Source organism: Spermophilus citellus, assembly GCF_964194105.1.
Source record: "Spermophilus citellus genome assembly, chromosome: 17".
Taxonomy (NCBI): domain Eukaryota; kingdom Metazoa; phylum Chordata; class Mammalia; order Rodentia; family Sciuridae; genus Spermophilus; species Spermophilus citellus.
Window position 1 is genome coordinate 26,228,404 of NC_138199.1, and position 21,624 is coordinate 26,250,027.

The 21,624-nt window shown below is 38.3% G+C and overlaps 1 protein-coding gene across 1 annotated transcript; it reads right to left on the bottom strand.

Annotated features, from left to right (window-relative positions):
* Positions 1-7,460: 7,460 nt before the first annotated feature.
* Positions 7,461-8,405, bottom strand: LOC308635645 (olfactory receptor 1-like; the record flags this gene model as incomplete). Its single annotated transcript, XM_081270201.1, has 1 exon — positions 7,461-8,405. The coding sequence occupies one exon, from the start codon at positions 8,403-8,405 to the stop codon at positions 7,461-7,463; it is 945 nt and encodes a 314-aa protein (XP_081126327.1).
* Positions 8,406-21,624: the final 13,219 nt, after the last annotated feature.

The window sequence follows — 21,624 nt, forward strand, 5'->3', positions numbered from 1 at the left end:
GTCATCAGAAAAATGGTCATATAAAGAACGCAAGGAACACCTTAGACAGATGGAATGGAACCTTAAAGACGATACAAGACAGCAAATTCAAGCAGCAAAAGAACACATTGAGAATGAATTACATAAACAGATAAAAGAAGAAGTTAAGCATCTTTATCAGGAGATAGAGATTATAAAAAATAATCAAACAATAATTCTAGAAATGAAGGAAACGATAACCAAATTAAAAACTCAATTGAGAGTATCACTAACAGAGTGGAGCAAGTAGAAGCCAGAACGTCAGATAATGAAGACAAAATATATCATCTTGAAAAGAGTCTAGCCAACTCAGAAAGGCTGGTAAAAAATCACGAGAAAAACATCCAAGAGTTATGGGATAACATAAAAAAACCAAACTTACGAGTCATAGGGATAGAAGAAGGTACAGAGATTCAAACCAAGGGAATGAGTAACCTGCTGAATGAAATAATTACAGAAAACTTTCCAGAAATAAAAAAGGAAACAGATATACAAATTGAAGATGCATACAGGACACCGAGCACACAAAATCAGTAGACCAACGCCAAGACACATTGTTATGAAGATATCCAATATACAGAACAAAGAGAAAATATTAAAAGCTACAAGAGAAAGGAGACAGATTACATTCAGGGGTAAACCAATAAGGTTAACAACGGATTTTTCATCACAGACACTGAAAGCAAGAAGGTCATGGAACAATGTATTTCAAACACTGAAAGACAATGGATGCCAACCAAGAATTCTGTATCCAGCAAAATTAAGCTTCAGGTATGACAACGAAATAAAAATCTTTCATGATAAACAAAAGTTAAAAGAATTTGCAGCCAGAAAACCAGCATTGCAAAGCATTTTGAGCAAAACACTATACGAGGAAGAAACGAAAAACAATAACCAAAACCATCAGTGGGAAGTGCCTCAGTAAAGACAGAGGGCAAGGGGAAAGATAATCATGGAGAAACAAACTAAATTTTTTTTTTTAAAAAAAAGGATAAACAATCAATCATGGATGGAAGTTCAAACCATATATCAATAGTAACTCTGAATGTTAATGGCTTAAACTCTCCAATAAAGTGACAGAGGCTGATATCATGGATTAAAAAAACAAATCCAACAATATGCTGCCTCCAGGAGACACATCTGATTAGAAAAGACATACACAGGCTAAAGGTGAAAGGATGGGAAAAAATATACCACGCACACGGTCCTCGCAAGCAAGCAGGGGTGGCCATCCTCATATCAAATAAAATCGACTTCAAGACTAAGTTAATCAAAAGGGATAAAGAAGGTCATTATATACTGTTAAAAGGAACCATTCACCAACAAGACATAACAATTATCAATATTTACGCACCAAATAATGGTGCTGCGACATTCATAAAACAAACTCTTCTCAAATTCAAGAATCAAATAGACCACAACACAATAATTATGGGAGACTTCAACACATCTCTCTCACCATTGGACAGATCCTCCAAACAAAAGTTGAATAAAGAAACTATAGAACTCAATACCAAAATCAATAACCTAGACTTAACTGACTTATATAGAATATATCAACCATCATCAAATGGCTATACTTTTTTCTCAGCAGCACATGGATCCTTCTCAAAAATAGACCAATTATTATGCCATAGGGCAACCCTCAGTAAATATAAAGGGGTGGAGATAATACCATGCATTTTATCTGATCATAATGGAATGAAACTGGAAATCAATGATAAAAAATAGGAACTAAAAAAGAAAAAAAAATAAAAAAAAATAATAATAATTAAAAAAATAATAATAATTAAAAAATACTAATAATAATTAAAAGAAATTTAAATTAAAATTAGTAGAAAAAAAATTTTTTAAAAAATATTTTGTAAAAAATCAAATTAATTAAACAACAGGAAAGAAAAAAATGCAACTGAAAGAAAAACCCAAATCAAAAAAAAAAAAAAAAAGAGAGAGAAAAGAAAAAGGAAAAAAAAAAAAAACCAACCTAATAAATGCCGTCTTAGAGTTTGATTAACTTCTTTTCCAGTAGGTGGCACTTTGTCCACCAGGCCAAGTTTCTCCTGTGAATACGCGGGAACCAATCACTGTGCAGCAGCTCCTCCCAGACTGGGCGAGTCTCCAATCCTGAGTGTCTAGGGCCTCCTCTTGTGTCTAGTCACTTCCCACTTTTTCTCTAGCCAGGCCCCTCTCACGGGTGCCGCTCACCACAATACTGGCTACAAGCCAGGTCTGCTGCTCCCGGGAGCCCTGTTTTCATGAACGACTCGGCACACTCTTCCAGTTTGCCATTCCCTCAGACCCTAAGTTTGTAGAGCTTGGGGCTGAGAATCCTCAGCGGATTTTACTTGCCCTCCGGTATCCACTTCCCCGTAGCTGGTGCAAGAGACCTCAGCAGTCAGCCCTGGTGGGAGCGGTAGATCCGCACCGCGGGGCCCGCACCACCTCTGATTCCCTCGGGCTGGCTGTAGCACTCGTGGGAGAGCTGGGAGGGGCCCTTACGGGAGAGCTGGGAGTGGCCCTTAAGGTTTTCCCGATGTGTGGAGAGGGAAGGCTGTGGGATCACACACCTTTAGCTGTTGGTTTCAACGACGTTATCTCCTCCACAGCAGTCTGATGACGTTGTTTCCCTTTGCTGGGCTACCAATGCAACGGGTGGGTCCTTCTCTCTCAAGCCCCGTTTCAAACCTGTGGCCACTACTTATGAAGACTCGGTAGGCATTTACCTTCGTATGATGAGAAGGGCTGACCAGTTGTTTCAGCCGGATGGATTAATGCCGAGTCATCGCTGTTTGTCTGCGGGAAGCAGGTGACCGGGAGTTTGAATTCAGCGGATCAGGGCTCAGTGCGTGTTCTCCGTTCACTTGGATTTTAAATTGTCTCTCACCTTATCAGCTGTTTCATTTAATTCGGCAGCTCATTCGCGTGGTGAAGAGTCTGTTCTATGGTGCTCTGTGGGAGGCGGCGGCAGCAGCGTCGGCGGCAGCGGCCTTCGGGACCCGGAGAGGGGGTGCGGGTTGGGGGAGGGGAGGCGGCGCCTCGGGTACCGGACACGCGGGAGAGCGGGCGGGGTGGGGGAAAGAAATTGAAATCTAGATTTAGAGACTGAGCTTGGGAGCAGAGACGGCTGGGGAGAAGCAAGGCGGAGAGGCGGAGAGGAGAAGGAGATGGGGCCGATAGAGCCGTGCACCTGGGGCTGCAGCCTTACTGCTCGCGCTGAAGTCGTGATGGATTCCCTCCACCTTGGCTCATGACTTGATGTTTTCAATCACAGGCCTGGGCTCCGTCCCAGGCAGCGGCTCCACAGGGCTCCGGCGGTGCGGGCCTGGTGGCGGCGGCGGCGAAACCACACTCAGCCGCCCAGGGACCTCGGGGCCGCTCGAGCGGCGGGGGCCACTCTCAACTTCTTTTAAATAGCACTGACCTCCACATCTCTGCAGCCCATGTCATAGTTGTTATCCTCATTTTTCAATGGACATCTTCACTTGATGCTTTCTGACCACACAAAGTTGAGCTCTTTATTATTTACCCACATATGCTCTTTGTCCTACATTCTATTTCTTGATTCACATTATCTTCCAAATAGTTACCTAATAAACTGTGTATGTTTGTGTATTTTGGGCATATGTTCACAAAAAGGATTATTCTCAGCCACATGGAAAAGAATCCCATTGGACCCTTACCTTACACCCTGTACTAAGTTACAGGATAGGGGGATTGCAGAAAGAGAGCAATGTGGTTACTGCTGTTTCCTTAGACTAGCACTGCCACATTACGTTTAGCCTTTTGAAAATATCATTTTCAAATGCTGTTGACAAGGTAATAGTGTTCTTAATTTGGCTCATGTCTTACTATTTCCTCCAGTCCTTACTCCTTAACATTTAGGGGGACACCAATGAGGCTCTGTGTGTCTGCCATTTTCTCTCCATTCTTTTCAAGAGAAATAGATGCCAATCAGCACATATTTTACCCTGTGGCTTTGAACAAGTAGAATATTCCAGCATACTGATGAATTGTTTTCAAAGTTTCAGGGTAATTTTGGGTCCTCTTGACTTCTTACACCTTAGTTCCTAATTTCAGGAGTGATCAGGTAATGGGGATAAATGAATTAATTCCCAATAAATGTCATCTTCACAAATCTCTTAAGTATTCTTGAGATATTTTAAAATTATATTCAAAGCTAACTTTATAATTTTTCACTTTATAATTATCTTTACTTTTAATCCTAGGAAAAAGTAAATCTTGAATTAATGTACTATTTGCTAATTTTAATTAAAAATATGCTTTCATTATGGTAATATGCAAGTTTTGAAAAGGAAACTGAGTAAGTATGCTTGTTTAATAAACTAATTTTTAAAAATTCTTATTTTTACATGATCAAATGTGTGAAACTTAAAAAGTGTAGTTTCAGAATTTTGCATGAATTTAAATATTTTCTTGTATTAAATAGTTTTATAAAGTGTAGTTTTTATTTAGTGCTTTAAGCCATCTAAAATGCACTTTCATTAAGAGTGTAAGGAATTCATTTAGTATTTTACCATGCCAATCATCCCAGTACCATTCTTTAAGTACTGCATTCTCCACCACATTTAACTTAAATATCATATTCATCATAAAAATTCCCCCACAGGACTATTTCTTCAAATCTTTCCTCATTTCTTGATCTCTTTGTCAGTTACTATACAAGTGTATACTGTTTTGCTTACAGAGTTTTGTTTTTTTTCAGATACATACTGGTATTGCTAGGCATGGAATCAACTTACATTTCTAGGTTTTCAAATAGTTCTTAGAAATTTTACTTATTTTCTCTTTCAAGTAAATCTAAGAATAAGCTTATTTGTTTCCATAAAAATAATTCCAGTTAGAATCTGGCATGGATTTCATCAAGTGTCTTTGAGGAGAATTGAAGTCGTTCAAATATCATGATTTAAAATCTCATTGAATTGTAGATTATTTTTATGGTACTGGTTATGAAACCCAGGGTTTCATGTATGCTAGGCAAATGTTGTAAATTGTTGAATTTTGAACTGATTAGTTTTATTATATAAAAATTCATCTGCAAAAGCTGTTTAAAATGAGTATTCTTCTAAAGACAAATTTCTAGACACATATACCTTACTACTATTGAATCATGAATAAATAAAAACCAGAACTTACCAAAAACAAGTAGCAAATTTGAATCAATAATAAAAAGCATCCCATCAAAGAAAAACCTAGAATCCAGAGGCCTTAATTCTTCCAGACACATTGTATGAGGCCAACATTACCCTGATACCAAACCAGAAAGGTAAAAATAAAAAAAAGAAAGAAAAGAAAATTTCAAGCTAATATTTTCAATGATCATATATGCAAAACTTCTCATTAAAATACTACTCTGCTGAATCCACAACATTATAAAGATTTCATCATAATCAAGTGGGTTTAACCCCTGAGAGCAAGAATGGTTCAAAATACAAATCAATAAACATGATACACTACATCAATAGAATGAAAGACAAAAACCATGATTATCTCAATAGATATGGAAAATGTATTTGATAAAATTTAGCACCCTTTAAAAATCATCAAGGAATCTTTCATAGAGGGAATGTACCTCAACATAATAAAGGTCATTTACAATAAGCTAAAATTATACTGAATGGAGTGAAGCTGAAATCTTTTGTTCTAAGATCTAGAAGAAAAGGATGTCCACTTTGCACACATTTTATTGAACATAGTGCTGGAAATCCTACCCAGAGCAATAAGGCAAGAGAAAGAAATAAAGAACATCCAAAATGAAAAGAAGAAGTCAACTTGTTTCTGTTAGCACAACATGATCTTATATCTAGAAACCCTCAAAACTTCATCAAAAACTACTAAAAGTAACAAACAAATTCAGCAATTTTTTCAAGGTAAAAAATCAGCATACAGTAGCAATGTTATATACCAAAAGTGAACTATATGAATTAGAAATCAAGAAGACAATCCAAACTACAGTAGCTAAAACTTTAACTAAAATACTTATGAATAAGTTTAACCAAAGAGGAAAAAATATCTTTACTGTGAAAATTATAAAACATTGTTGAAAGAAACTGAAGGACAACAATAAAAAAAGGAAAGCATCTCATATTCATGGATTGAAATATTGTTAAGCTGTTCATACAGTTTGTGATTACAACATATACATTTTTCTAAAATATATTTTAAAATATGTCCATAATACCCAAAGTGATATATGAATTCAGTGCAGTCCCAATCAAAATACCAATATGTTCCATCATGAGATTCCTACCAAAATGCCCATGACATTTTTCACATTAGTAGATAAAACAATTCTAAATTGTTTAGAATAAAAAGAACAGCTAGGAAGTGAAATGAATTGATGGGAAATTTTGAGGAAGTTCTGGCATTTAGACAGTTGTGGGGTCAGCAGACTATGAAAGGAGGAAAGAAATGGACTTGAATACCATCACCCACAGGGTACAAATAGGGAAACAAATAAACCAAGATGGAAACAGTCCATGCTATAGAGGAGCTGAGTTTTAAAAAGAATGGCTACTCCCTTCTTTTGGATGTGGGAGAAAATGAAAAGAAACCTCAGAGTCAGATAGTCTCTGGTCTTGCACCAGCTGAACAACGGATTTTCTGAATGACAAGGAAAGTCAATGAACTTAATATTTTGTAGTTAAAAATAGTGAGAGTATCTTTTCTACTTCCTTTGAATTATAATGTGTGTGTAACCAAGGCATAGATATCAGGAACTTTTGCAAAATCAAAATACCAAACAAGAAGGTGTCCTTTAAAACTAAACTTTTTAACCAACCTCAGGGCTTCCTTGCCCAGTCCTGGAGAAATAATTTATAGGGTCCTTGCCTTAGTTAACGACAGGTAAAGACAGAATTGTGCAATGACAGCATTACATAAAGGGTTAGAAAATGTATTTAGAGTCAGGAAAAGGCAGAAAAATTAATGTAGACATGAAAATAAATTAAGGATGTAGGAAAATTAAGAGAGAGAATGATGCCAAAATTTGTGCAGGCATATTGTGTAGGAGATATTTGAAGGAGGTTGGGAGGTGGAGATATTTAGATGTTGTTGAGTAACAACAAAAGATTATGGAGCACTATTTAAAAATTCTGCCATGGTCAAAGCATGTTTGAGATAAAATAACAAAATATGAGGGCAACTGAAGAATGTAAATAATGGAGGTCTCATAAAACAGTAGCCCTTACCCTGTGCTTTCCCAGGATCACCAAGAAAAGAGAAACAGGAAGGCATAGCCAGGTTAAAAGACCCCCTTCCAACTAGTTAGCTAAACTTTCTCTCTTTTACCTGTTGAACAATTATGTGATATGCTACTTCGTCAGAAGTTACCATGATGTGGGAAACAATCTAGAATAATATTCCAATATTAATATCAATACATTTACTAGATTAAATGATATTTAAAAATCCAATCATTTCCATCATACATAGGTGGGAATTTTCTTCTGACAAAAGACTCTTCCTAGGGCTCCCTTCATGTCTCTGTTCCTCAGGCTGTAGATGAAGGGGTTCAGCATGGGAGTCACCACAGTGTACATCAGAGACATGACAGTATCTTTCACAGTAGAATTATTAGCTGATGGGCATAAGTATAGAATTATGACTGGCCCATAGAACAGTGACACCACAGCGAGGTGGGAGCCACAGGTGGAGAAGGCTTTATGGATACCCTGAGCAGAAGGAACCCTGAGGATGGAAGAGACAATTCGTGCATAGGATAAGATAATGAGTAGGAATGGGAGGACAACAACCAGTCCTCCCATTATATATATCACCAAATAATTAACATGAGTGTCAGAGCAAGCCAGTTTCACTAGAGCAGACATGTCACAGAAAAAGTAGGGGATCATATTGTCCACACAAAAAGACAGTCTTGCCATGAGCAGGGTGTGCAACAGGGCATGGAACGTGGTCAGCACCCAGGACAGCACCACCAGGGAGAGACAGAGCTTGGGGCTCATGATGGTGGTGTAGTGCAGGGGAAAACAGATGGCCACATAGCGGTCATAGGCCATGGCCACAAGGATGAAGTTGTCAAGGTCTCCAAAAAACAGAAAGAAGTAAATCTGGGTCAGGCAGCCTGCATAGGGGATGGATGGAACTTGACTCTGCATGTTCTGTAGCAATTTGGGCATGGTGACAGAGGAAAAGCAGAGGTCAGAGAAGGACAAGATGCTGAGAAACAAATACATGGGAGTGTGCAGATGGGAGTCCAGGCGAATGAGGATGATGATGAGGAGATTCCCTAGGACAGTGACAAGATATATGCTTAGGAAGAGGTCAAAGAACAGGTTTTGGTGCTGTGGCTGGATGGATAGGCCCAGGAGGAGGAACTCTGAGATGATAGTTTGGTTCTTTCCTTTCATGCTCTGTCTCCAGTACCTTTAAGAGAAAATAATAGGATCTCTTTAAATTCAAGTAAGATGAATGTATTTCTATGTTCTTGGTCCATTTTTCATTGTGCAATTGATCGTCACATTATCACCACATTAATTATAACCTCTAAACTACAAATGTCTTAAGACCCTATAAGCATTGGTGATTTTTAATGAATTCTTTTTAACATGTTTCCTCCTTCCCTAAACACTTACCTATTTTTCCTCTGGGATAAAAATACATTGTACTTTCTCTTACCTGCTTGACTGGTTATCCTAGGCAACTGTATTAGGTTCTTGTTTTATCAATATCTTTTTAATGTGTGTCGTTCCTGGGGATTGAACCCAAGGACACTTTACCACAGAGCCACATCCCCAGCCCTTTTATTTTATTTTTTTTTTAAATTTTGAGACAAGTTCTCTCCAAGTTGTTTAGGACCTTAGTAAGTTACTGATGTTGGCTTCCAACTTGTAATCCTCTTGCCTCAGTCTCCTGAGTTGCTGGGATGACACCACTCCTGGTTCCATCAATATCTTTTATATTGATGTTATTTAAGTATCTTTCTAAACCCCATTATTTTATAATTCTACAAATATTCCAAAGGAAAAAGAAACTCAGGCATAGATGTCTTTCACCCACAGAACTCTGCATCCCATTTCTTAATGATTATCTTCTCTTGGATGTATTCAGGCATCCTTAGCACAGAACAGTCACTAATATGGCATTATGTAAAAATGTGATGTGTAACCGATGTGATTCTGCAATCTGTATTTGGGGTAAAAATGGGAGTTCATAACCCACTTGATTCTCATGTATGAAATATGATATGTCAAGAGCTTTGTAATGTTGTGAACAACCAATAAAAAAAAAAGAAACTCATGATCTCACTTAATTCTCTCCCAACCTCCTCCTCTTCTACATACTTAAAAGTAAAAGGAATTCAGAATCAAATCACAAGTCTGTGAATTTTATTTCACTCATTTCCTTTCTTTTAACATCAACTCCAATCTAACATATCCTAGAGATTTCACTCTTAATTCTGCTGTTTCATCCATTCTTATCCCAAGACCATATTTCTGGAACAGGATGACATATGATCTCTCCTGAACTGTGGAAGCCGTCTCTCAACTCATGTCCCTCTTTTCCATGCCTCAATACCCTTCTCTTTTAATATGCTTCATCCGCACTGTGACATTCCAAGATTGAAATCTGGTCATGCCTGTTCTGATGAGTGCCTTATGGGATTGCTCGTCAGATGAAGGCAACCTTCCTTTCAGGGGCACAATGATGCTTCTGATCTGTGACCATGGACTCCAGTGGCCCCACAGTGACACTTGTGTTGCACTCTCCAGCAATGCTGGACCTACAGTCATAAATATTGCCTCTAGCATTTCTTACTTGGTGTTCCTCCTGTAGCCTATCATTTTCTCCCCTCTGCTTCTTCTTCACTTGGCCTATCCTTAGGCACTTGCTAACACAAACCTTCCCTGAGACCCCAGACCAGGTGAGTCCTGCTGCAGGTTCCACAGCATTCTACACTCATGTCATTCCACTCAATGTGCTGATCACTGGTGGATAGCTGACTTCGCACCAAATTGTGAACTCCATGCAGGAAACTCCGTCTGCTCCATGTCTGCAGCAGAGCAGCCCCTGGCATGGTGCCTGATGTGGCCAATGCTTCAGTAATATTTGTTGGCAGTCATTCAGGTTGGGACAGATTCCTTCAACTTTAAAGACAGTGAGTTCTCATTACGTAAAAAAAAAAAATCCTGTTATTAAATTCTCCCAACATTTAAATTTACTGGACCTAACCATTTAGCCACACTTCACAAATGCAATTTGTACTTATGGAAAATATTAGGCTATGTCAGATGTCTTACTCTTTTGAGTAATACTGATGACTCCCATTATCATTTACATAAGAAAATAAATATACTGAGCATTTTATAAAATATGGGGAAGGCACAAATTTTTTGAGTCCTCATTTGAATTCTTCTTCTGATGCCCACACTGTATGAAATGATCAATTTTATATGACAATTTAGTTAGACCCTGATGGCACATTTTTCTGGAACAATTCTAGATGTTGCTAGGACGGTATTTTATAATGTGTTAACATTTAAGTTAGTAGACTTTGAGTAAAGTAGATTAATCTCCACAGTATGATGAGACTTATACCATAAGTAGCAGGACTTAAGACAAAATAATTTACTCTCAAGAAGAAGAAGAATTCTACCTGCAAATGCTCTGGGCTCAAGATTGTAACATACCCTCTTTCCAGGACTCCAGTGTACTGTCCTTCTCTGCAGATATCAAGATTTGTCAATCCCCAGTACTGTGTGGACTTTATCTTTAAAGTAAATCACACACACATGTACACATACACACTCTCTTATTTTTTCTTTTGGAAAACTATGATTCATAAACCTCAGTATATCTCAAAGTTGTCAAAGTATGCAGAGGAGGAGCATTAAGAGATTTGGGAATTGTCTTCACTAAAATAAAATTAATTAATCGAACTTCTGTGAACTTCACACTGCTGATGGTGTTCAACACAGCTGCATTAACAGTGTATACTCTTGGAAATTATGTAGTGTCATTAAAAAGGGAAGAAACATGTAGGAAAATCATGCACCTGGTTTCTCAGAATTTTTCAATCTCTTGTGAGTGAGCAGGACTATCTCTTGTGTCAAGAGTATGTTCATGGATCACAAATTAGAAACATCACCTGCTGATGTTGTCAGTAATGACCCAATGAGATTCCTCTCTTCTTTTGCTGTGAAATCCATTGTTCTTACCTATACTCATATAAGAATCATCTAAGGCAGTGTTTCTAAAGTTCAATATACATGCAAATAATGTGTAAATTTTGTTAAAACATTAATTCTGTTTCTGTAGCTCAGACTGTACATTTTAAAGAATACCCTGGTGACATCAATTCTGTGGTCAATGGTCTGCAGTTGACTAACCAAGTATGTATGTTCCCACAAAAAAAATACAGATCACTGAACCATTTCAAACTAATTTAATCATAATCTCTGAAGGTAGGCTTTGCAAAACTTTTTAAAGCTCTTCAGATGACTCCTGCCTTGCATAGATATTATTATGTCGAAATGTTCTAACCTTTGAGAATACATTATACTTTAACATTAATGAACATTATATTAAGAAAAGGATTATCAGTGATGAACATTAATCAAAATGTTCCTGTAATGTGGCAATGTCTTTGGAGACACATAAGTGGAAAAAAGGAACGTTATCAAGCCTAAAAAATTATGTTGCAGAACATCATTCAACCAGGGAATCAGGGTTGGAAAGGCACCAGCTCATTCTCCCTCTTGCCAACTTACCCAGGCTGTCTGAGGGTGACTCCAGGGCCCTGATCCAAGAACATAGCCCCTTTATTCATTATAGCCAGAGAAAATAACAGCCTCTGTAGTTACAACCTAACTACACCAACCTTTCTACTGTATCTTCTTTCTGCTGTCCTTAGTCCTAAGAGGCTGTGCATCCCAGGAGTCCAGATTCTGGTAAAGTTCATTAAACCAAAGTAATTACTCAGGACAAACCAGGACAAATTCCCTCAGAGTCCTATATGGTGACTGATTATAGCCACTGATCAGAAGTGTCTATACTTTGGGAAAAGGTGGGGATGGACAGCTCAGGGACAGATGCTTAATTACTGCCCATTAGGGAATGGACAGGAGTCCTGTGCTGGTGGACCCCACTTCTTTGAGATGGGAAGTTTGGAAAATTCATGAAAGTAATCAAGGACCTGACTGAGAGTGGTTTCAAATGTCTTAGGCATATAAAGCTTACAGAGGAAGAGCACCACCATGGAGATCATGTTCTTTGGGAAAAAACAGCAAAGTGGCCATGACACAACTCTACCTAAACAGGACCTAGGAGAGGTAAATGCTGCTAACAAGCATCAGAATTCTATTATCCAACCTTATTTATATGCCTATATAAGGAAATGACGGGGATAAGAGAAAGGATGAGCGCCTCCAGATCATGTTCAATTCTTTTTCTGGTCAAGGTAGAAAAATAAGCCCAGATTCTCACCCCATTCACTTACTTCTACCTTGTTACCTCTCCAGGAGAAGACTGTTAGCACCCATCATCTCAACCACTCTCCATGTATATCAAATGACCTCCAAAGGCCTAATGTTCTCTCTCTGCAATTGATCACAGGGCCAGAGCTGTTTTATTTTTTATCATTCCTGTTCCTTTAACTAGGCAGTCGTCAGCTGGGTGAGTTGCTGTACCTAGCGATATAAGGTAAACTTTCATTCCTAGAGAATCTGTGTCCTTGTTGTTCTTGCCTTTATTGGATAGTTATGGTTTATATTCACATTTATTTTTGGACATATAAACATGGTACTCAAGGCATTTCTCAGTATTTCAGACACAGACCTCTGTTTTCCAGGTGTGCAGAGCAGTGTTCCCTTGATTTCAGGGTCAATCACCCAAGGTAGAACAACACCTCTCCTCTGTACATTGGTTTACATTAAGAACCAAAAGAAACAGCTGTGTGGTAGACATCCCCTTGCAGAAGGGCACACACTTTGAGAACTACATACTTTAACATACTATTTTAGGTTCTATCAAACTCATCTTTCATTTCTGTCACAGCTGCAGGAACCTCTCTGCACTGACCTCATCCAGCTCTCATAGATGCAACTCAGGATCACCTCACTTCAATCCTGCTCCACCTGCTCCTTGATTCTTGCTCTGGGACTTCTCTGACTCCAGAGAAAATACATTGTGAGGACTCTACTCAGCACTCAAACAAATATTAGGGTCTATGATCCATTTTGAGTTAATTATTTTAGAGAGTGAGAGGAATGGATTGAGGATTTTTTTGCATATGGAAATGTGGCTCTTTTTATAAGAATTTTAAAAATATATTTTTTAGTTGTAGATGGACATAATATCTTTATTTTTGTTTATTTATTTTTATGTGGTGTTGAGGATTGAACCCAGGGCCTCAAGCATGTAGGCAAGAGCTACAACCCTATCCCAGAAATGTGGTTCTTCCAGTGCCATTTTTTGGAAAGAATTATTCCACTGAGTTGCCTTTGCATCTGTGTTAAAAATCGGTGTATAATGTGTAAGTGGATCTTTTTTGTGCACTCTTTATGCTATTCTGTATTTTCAATTCAGATGTTTTTTCCCTATCTTTTCTATAATATCACACTTTATTGATTATTCTGAGCAACATGATGAAATCTTGCACCATTCTCCTCCATCATTCTAGGGATTTTTCATAATTCCTTTGTCCATCATGTCCATGCTGTATGTGCTATGCAGCTGTCAATTACCTTTTGGTCATCTCATGTGTCACATTGAGTTTTGTAGCATGCAGTGCAATAAGTAAACCTCACAGAATAAGTCTTACATATCAGTTAAACATTACATCATAGCTGAATGATACAATACAAAGTGTGTCATTAACTCACATCATGTCATCTTGTAGGCATTTATCATGACACAGCATAACAGGAAGAAGAAAAATGAATATATGTTATACACAGACACACACACACACACACACACACACACACACACACACACACACACATATATAGAGAGAGAGAGGGAGAAGAGCAATATATTATACTACATTGCTATAATTGTTCTATTTTATTATTAGTTATGGTTGTTAATCCTTTCTTGTGCCTAATTTGTAAATTAACTTTTGTCATAGGTCAGCACATATATGAAAAAAAGTAGTATATGTAGTGGTCATTACCATCTCTGATTTCATGTGTACACTGGGGTTACTGAAATGTTTCCCTGAATAAGGGGACACATATTTTGTAAAATTTATAACTAGTTATTTAGTGATTTGGTTTTATTTTAAGTATTAAAGTAATTTTCATTACTTTTTAATATGTTGGCATTGCAATCTATGATGTCATTAACAATCACTTATTAGTTCCATGCCTTTTCTTAGATTTTTGGGGGATTCTGCATAAACAAACATGTTATCTATGAAGAGATGTGGTTTAATATTGTAGTTAATTATATATGTATATTTTAGTCCTTTTTTCTTACTATTTATCACTAATAATAAAATGGGTAAATTTTCCAAGAATACATACTATTCCTTGAAATTTTCTGAGCCCAATAAAAAGGAACAGAAAACTTTTTTAAAATTTTGGAATGCAGTAAAAGCAAAATATTTAGTGATAAAATTATACCACTGAATACTTATATTGGAGGAGAAGATAGCTCTAAAGTCAGTCATTCACACTCACAGCTTAGGAAACTAAAGAAATAAGAGTGAATTAAATTAAAAGTATGCAGAAGAAATAAAAGAATACAAATTACAGTAGAAATCAATGAGTTGAAAACAGGAAATCAGTTGAGAAAATCAAAGAAAACAAAGTCTGGTTCTTTAACATAAAACTGATAAGCTTTTATACAGGCTAAGAAAAAAAGGAGAGAGAACATAAATTACTAAGATCAGGAAGGAAATAAGACATATCACCACAGATACCATAAAGAGTGAATGGGTAATACAAGGATCCTGTGAGCAATTCTATTCCCACAAATTTGATAATCCAGATAAAAGGGACCAATTCCTTGAAAGACAAAACCTTTATAAAGGCTCCCAAGAAGAAAATTGAGCCAATGAGTATTAACTTACCTACCAAAGCAAAAAGCACCAGGTCCAAGTAGGTTCATGGTATTTTCTATCAACATTTAAGGAGGAAATTACAAAATTCTCTGCAAACTCTATCAAAATTTAAAAAAAAAAATACAGAAGGAATACTTCCTAATTCATTCTGAGAACAGAATTACATATTCCAAGTACAGTTCAATATCTATCATGAATGAAGATGCAAAAATTCTCAACAACATGCAAGCAAGTGGAATGCAACCATGTATAACATATAAAAAGTACTATATACCATGATGAGTGAGATTTATCCCCACTGTACAAGAGTCATACAACATTCAAAAGTCCATAATATAGAGCTGGGGTTGTGGCTCAGTGGTAGAGTGCTTGCCTTGCATGCATGAGGCACTGGGTTTGATCCTCAGCACCACATAAAAATAAATAAATAAAATAAAGATATTGTGTCCATCTATAACTAAAAATATATTTTTAAAAATCCATAATGTAATCTATCACATCACAGGGTAATGACAAAAAACACATTAGCAAATTGACATGTTGAGAGCCACAGCCAAAGGGGCCCCAGCAAACTTCCAGCTGCCAGCAAACCTTCAGACTGCCGGCTGATGATTGGCTCACAGCAGCCCCAGCAACATCTAGCTGATTGGCTCCTCTGCGGTGATGTTCATTGGGCTGTTTCCCTGCCCTTCAGACTGCCAGCTGATGATTGGCTCACAGCGGCCCCAGCAACGTCTAGCTGATTGGCTCCTCCACGGAGCTGCTCATTGGGGGACTTCTTTGGCTCCGCCCACGCAACCCAGCCAATCAGCCTCAAGAACAGGAGGATTGTGGGAGGTGGTGAGGTTTGTGTGGGGGTGAGAGGCTTGTGGGAAGCCGGTGGTGGCAGTTGGGCTCTGAGGGTTTTTCCTGAGGAGCGGTTTTGTTTGGCGTTTGTAGTTCTAAAAATAAAGTTTGTTTCTTTTGACAAGTGGCTCCTGAATTGTGCCCAGCCAGACTGCGGCATTTGGTGGCTCGCACGGGGAGCGACTGAGGGTAAGTAAACTGCTCGCCCCTGAGGGCAGGGCGAGAGGATGGGTAGCCATTCTAAGATTCCTCTTTTGTTTTGCTTCATTTTTGTTTTAACTTGCCTGTCCCTGGAGAAACCGCTCACATCTGAGGAAAAACTATTTGCGTCTGAGGAAAAACTATTTGCGTCTGAGGAACAGATAGGGAGAAAGGACGGATGCACATGTCAGGAGGATAGAAAGGCTGTCATAATGATTTTGTATGGTTCCATTTTTATTTCATTCTGTCTCAGTTTTGTTTGGTGTTATCTTGTTGGGTTATATTATAGTAGAAATACGGGATCAGCAATTAGTGAAAAACAAACCGAAAGACTGTTAAGTAAATTGTTAGAGGAAGGAGGCATCGCAGTAAAATCAAGAACAGTCAGGGCATACGTTGATACAATACAACAATGTAGCCCATGGCTTTTTAAGGAGGAGTTGTTAGATATATCACAATGGAACCATCATGGTGAAGATTTAAAAAGAATAGAAAAGAACAACCCAGGGACTCTGCCAGTTGGCACATTGACATTGTGGGCGTTGGTATCTGGTTTGCTTAGTCCAAAGCCTTCAATTCAGACAAAGGTAGAGGAAGGAGAAGACATATTGATTCAAGTAAAAGAGAAGGTCTCTCAAATTAGTCAGAAAGAGGAAAAGATTCAAGTAAAAGAGAAGGTCTTTCGAGCTAGTGAGACAGAGGAAGGAAGTTTAGAGCAGAAAAAGCCATCAGGGGAAAAGTTACAACAGGAGACTGCTAATAACACCTTTCTATCAGAGAGTGTAAGTGTCCAACCATCAGCACCACCTCTACAGGAGACTGCTACTAACAGCATTCTATCACCAGAGGACATAAGTGTCCAATCAACAGCACCACCTCCATATGCTAGGAGACTCCCAACCCCCACAGTTGATAGTTGGGATCCTGAGACAGGATCTCAAGTATGCCCTGTATTTGAGGTAGGAGGGCAGCGAATTTACCAGGGTTTAAATTTCAAAACAGTGAAGGAGCTAAAAGAGGCTGTAACAACCTATGGTCCTCAAGCACCCTTCACTGTAAGCTTGGTCGAATCCATTAACAACTTGAACATGACGCCAGCAGATTGGGCTAATATGTGTAAAGCTGTGCTAAATGGAGGACAATACCTGTTATGGAAGGTTGCCAATGAGGAATTTTGCAAGGAGACGGCTAGGCGAAATGCAGCAGCTGGTTATTCTCAGAGAAATCTAGATATGTTGTTAGGAAAGGGACCTTATGAGGATCCGCAGCAACAAATTGCATATGATCCTGGCGTATACTCACAAATTGCTGTAGATGCAGTTAAGGCATGGAAGACTTTACAAGGACATGGAGGTTTACAAGGTCAATTATCTAAGATAATACAAGGAGCTAATGAACCTTACGCTGAATTTGTAGATAGGCTTATTCAAACAGCTACCAGAATTTTTGGGGATACAGAACAAGCAATGTCATTAATAAAACAACTGGCTTATGACCAAGCGAATCGTTGGTGCAGAGATATCATTAGACCATGGAAACAGGAAGATTTAAACACATATATTAAATTATGTAGAGACATTAATGAACAAGAGCAAGTCATGGCAGCTGCAGTAAAACAGGCTTTAGATGCCAGAGACATTAATGAACAAGGGCAAATTGTGGCAGCTGCAGTAAAACAGGTTTTATATACCAGGCCAAGAACATGTTACAATTGTCAACAAACACGACATTTTAAAAGGAATTGCCCCATAGGAGGAGGGTTTAACAAAACTAGGTATCAAAGGAGTAGAATACCGGGTATTTGCCCACGATGCCGTAGAGGGAGACATTGGGCTAATGAATGCCGTTCTCAAACCACCATAGAGGGTACTCCATTACATTGGGCTAATGAATACCGTTCTCAAACCACCATAGAGGGTACTCCATTAAAAAACGAACAAGGACAAGGTGTTTATCCACAATATCGTGGACAAAGGCATCGGGCTCCGTTGCCAAAAAATGGACAGGGGGCCCCAATGCTCCGGGGCCCCAAACCACAAATATACGGAGCACTGGAGGAACCCAGCAACCCCATCAGGGTAGTGACCAGGACACATTGTCCATCAGATCCCTCTTCAGACAAACCAGAGGGAGCGCAGGGTTGGACATCTGCGCCTCCGCCAGATCAGTACTAACTCCAGAGATGGGAGTTCAAATCATTCCCACAGGGGTAAAAGGACCTCTTCCCAAAGGAACAGTAGGCTTATTATTGGGACGCAGCTCTTCTACTCTAAAAGGACTTTTGATAAGTCCTGGGGTAATTGATCCCGATTATGAAGGTGAAATAAAAATTATAGCCAGTTCTCCAAAGGGTATATCAGTAATTTCACCAGGAGATAGAATAGCACAGTTACTAATAATACCAAGCCTACATGATAAATTTTCCAGTCATGCTGTAGAAAGAGGTTCCAAGGGATTAGGCTCCACAGGTGTAGATTGGGCTATGCTTTCTTTAAATTTAGATTCTCGCCCCATGCTAAAACTAAATATTCAAGGACATGAATTTAATGGGCTACTGGATACAGGTGCAGACCTTAGCATCATCTCTCGTCAAGAATGGCCAAAACATTGACCATTACAACAAGCCACTCAAACGCTTCGAGGCCTAGGAGTGGCGACTAATCCTGATAGAAGCGCAATGGTATTAGATTGGAAGGATCCTGAAGGATGTGAAGGAACTATACAGCCATATGTATTGGATCATCTTCCCGTAAATTTATGGGGACGGGATGTCTTAGATCAATTAGGTTTGACATTAACAAATAACACCAATCAAAATGCACCCACTATTATGGCTAGACAAGGTTTTAGGAAAGGAAAAAGATTAGAAAAACAAGAACAAGGTATAGCAGCACCAATACAAATAGATCAAGGAACAGACAGACATGGGTTGGATTTTCACAAAGGGCCACTGAGACAATAAAAATCACATGGAAATCAGAAAGACCAGTATGGGTTCCTCAGTGGCCCTTTAGACTAAAGAAAAGATACAAGTAGCCCATGATCTGGTCAAACAACAATTAGCAGAAGGACATATACAACCTTCTGTATCTCCCCATAATACTCCCATTTTTGTCATCAAAAAGAAATCTGGTAAATGGAGATTATTGCAAGACTTAAGAGCCATTAATAATGAAATGGTCATTATGGGACCTGCTCAATCGGGGATTCCTCAATTGTCTGCTTTGCCAAAAACTTGGTATGTTTTAGTTATAGATATTAAAGATTGTTTTTTTTCAATTCCAATTCATCCTGAGGATAGTCCACGTTTTGCATTTACTATCCCTGCACTAAATCATGAAGGTCCTGATCAGAGATATGAATGGAAAGTACTCCCTCAAGGGATGGCTAACAGCCCAACTATGTGTCAAATTTATGTTAACAAAGTAATCCAGCCACTTAGAAATCAAAATCCTGAACTACAAATATTTCACTATATGGATGATGTATTATTAGCACACAAAGCTAAAAACACATTGTTAGGGTAGGAACATGGCCGCCGAGGAGGAAGCAGGGACTCTGATGTCTCTGCACTAATGGGATCAAAAAGACCCTTTGGAACAGCGGCAGTCTTCACACTGAGGAACTTCTAGCAGAATTCCATGAAGAGGGGTCCTGCAGGGATCTGTTCCTATTTCTTTCTTCTTTTGTCTTTTCATTTTTCTTATCCCCCCTTCCTTGAATTCTACCTGCCTACTCTCATTCTCCTTAGTGACTCCTTCCCTTCCCTTCTAATACCTTTCCTCCCTAGCATCAAATAAATTTATAGGAAAATAACAGTAACCCAGCAGTCAACCAGAACAAGAAGCAACATGAGCAGCTTCAAGAAGCAAGGAAGAAGAGGAGTACAAGCAATGCAGGACAGCCTAAATACTCAGGAGGACCTAGAGTCATCAGAAAAATGGTCATATAAAGACCTCAAGGAACACCTTAGACAGATGGAATGGAACCTCAAAGAGGATACGAGACAGCAAATTCAAGCAGCGAAAGAACACATTGAGAATGAGTTACATAAACAGCTAAAAGAAGAAGTTAAGCATCTTTATAAGGAGATAGAGATTATAAAAAATAATCAAACAGTAATTCTAGAAATGAAGGAAACGATAAACCAAATTAAAAACTCAATGGAGAGTATCACTAACAGAGTGGAGCAAGTAGAAGCCAGAACGTCAGATAATGAAGACAAAATATATCAACTTGAAAAGAGTCTAGCCAACTCAGATAGGCTGGTTAAGAATCACGAGAAAAACATCCAAGAGATTTTGGATAACTTAAAAAAACCAAACTTACGAGTCATCAGGATAGAGGAAGGCACAGAGATTCATGCCAAGGGAATGAATAACCTGCTGAATGAGATAATTACAGAAAACTTTCCAGAAATAAAAAAGGAAACAGATATACAAATTGTAGATGCATACAGGACACCGAGCACACAAAATCACAGTAGACCAACGCCAAGACACATTGTTATGAAGCTATCCAATATACAGAACAAGGAGAAAATATTAAAAGCTACAAGAGAAAAGAGACAGATTACATTTAGGGGTAAACCAATAAGGTTGACAACGGATTTTTCATCACAGACACTGAAAGCGAGAAGATCCTGGAACAACGTATTTCAAACACTGAAAGACAATGGATGCCAACCAAGAATTCTGTATCCAGCAAAATTAAGCTTCAGATACGACAACGAAATAAAAATCTTTCATGATAAACAAAAGCTAAAAGAATTTGCAGCCAGAAAACCTGCATTGCAAAGCATTTTGAGCAAAACACTACACGAGGAAGAGATGAAAAACAATAACCAAAACCATCAGTGGGAAGTGCCTCAGTAAAGACAGAGGGCGAGGGGAAAGATAATCACGGAGAAACAAACTAAATATTAAAAAAAAAAAGGATAAACATTCAAACATGGATGGAAGTTCAAACCATATATCAATAGTAACTCTGAATGTTAACGGCCTAAACTCTCCAATAAAGCGACATAGGCTGGTATCATGGATTAAAAAAACAAATCCAACAATATGCTGCCTCCAGGAGACACATCTGATTGGAAGAGACATACACAGGCTGAAGGTGAAAGGATGGGAAAAAATATACCACGCACACAGTTCTCGTAAGCAAGCAGGAGTGGCCATCCTCATATCGAATAAAATCGACTTCAAGACTAAGTTAATCAAAAGGGATAAAGAAGGTCATTATATACTGTTAAAAGGAACCATTCACCAACAAGACATAACAATTATCAATATTTATGCACCAAACAATGGTGCTGCGACATTCATAAAACAAACTCTCCTCAAGTTCAAGAATCAAATAGACCACAACACAATAATTATGGGTGACTTCAACACACCTCTTTCACCGTTGGACAGATCCTCCAAACAAAAATTGAATAAAGAAACTATAGAACTCAATATCACAATCAACAACCTAGACTTAACTGACATATATAGAATATATCAACCATCATCAAA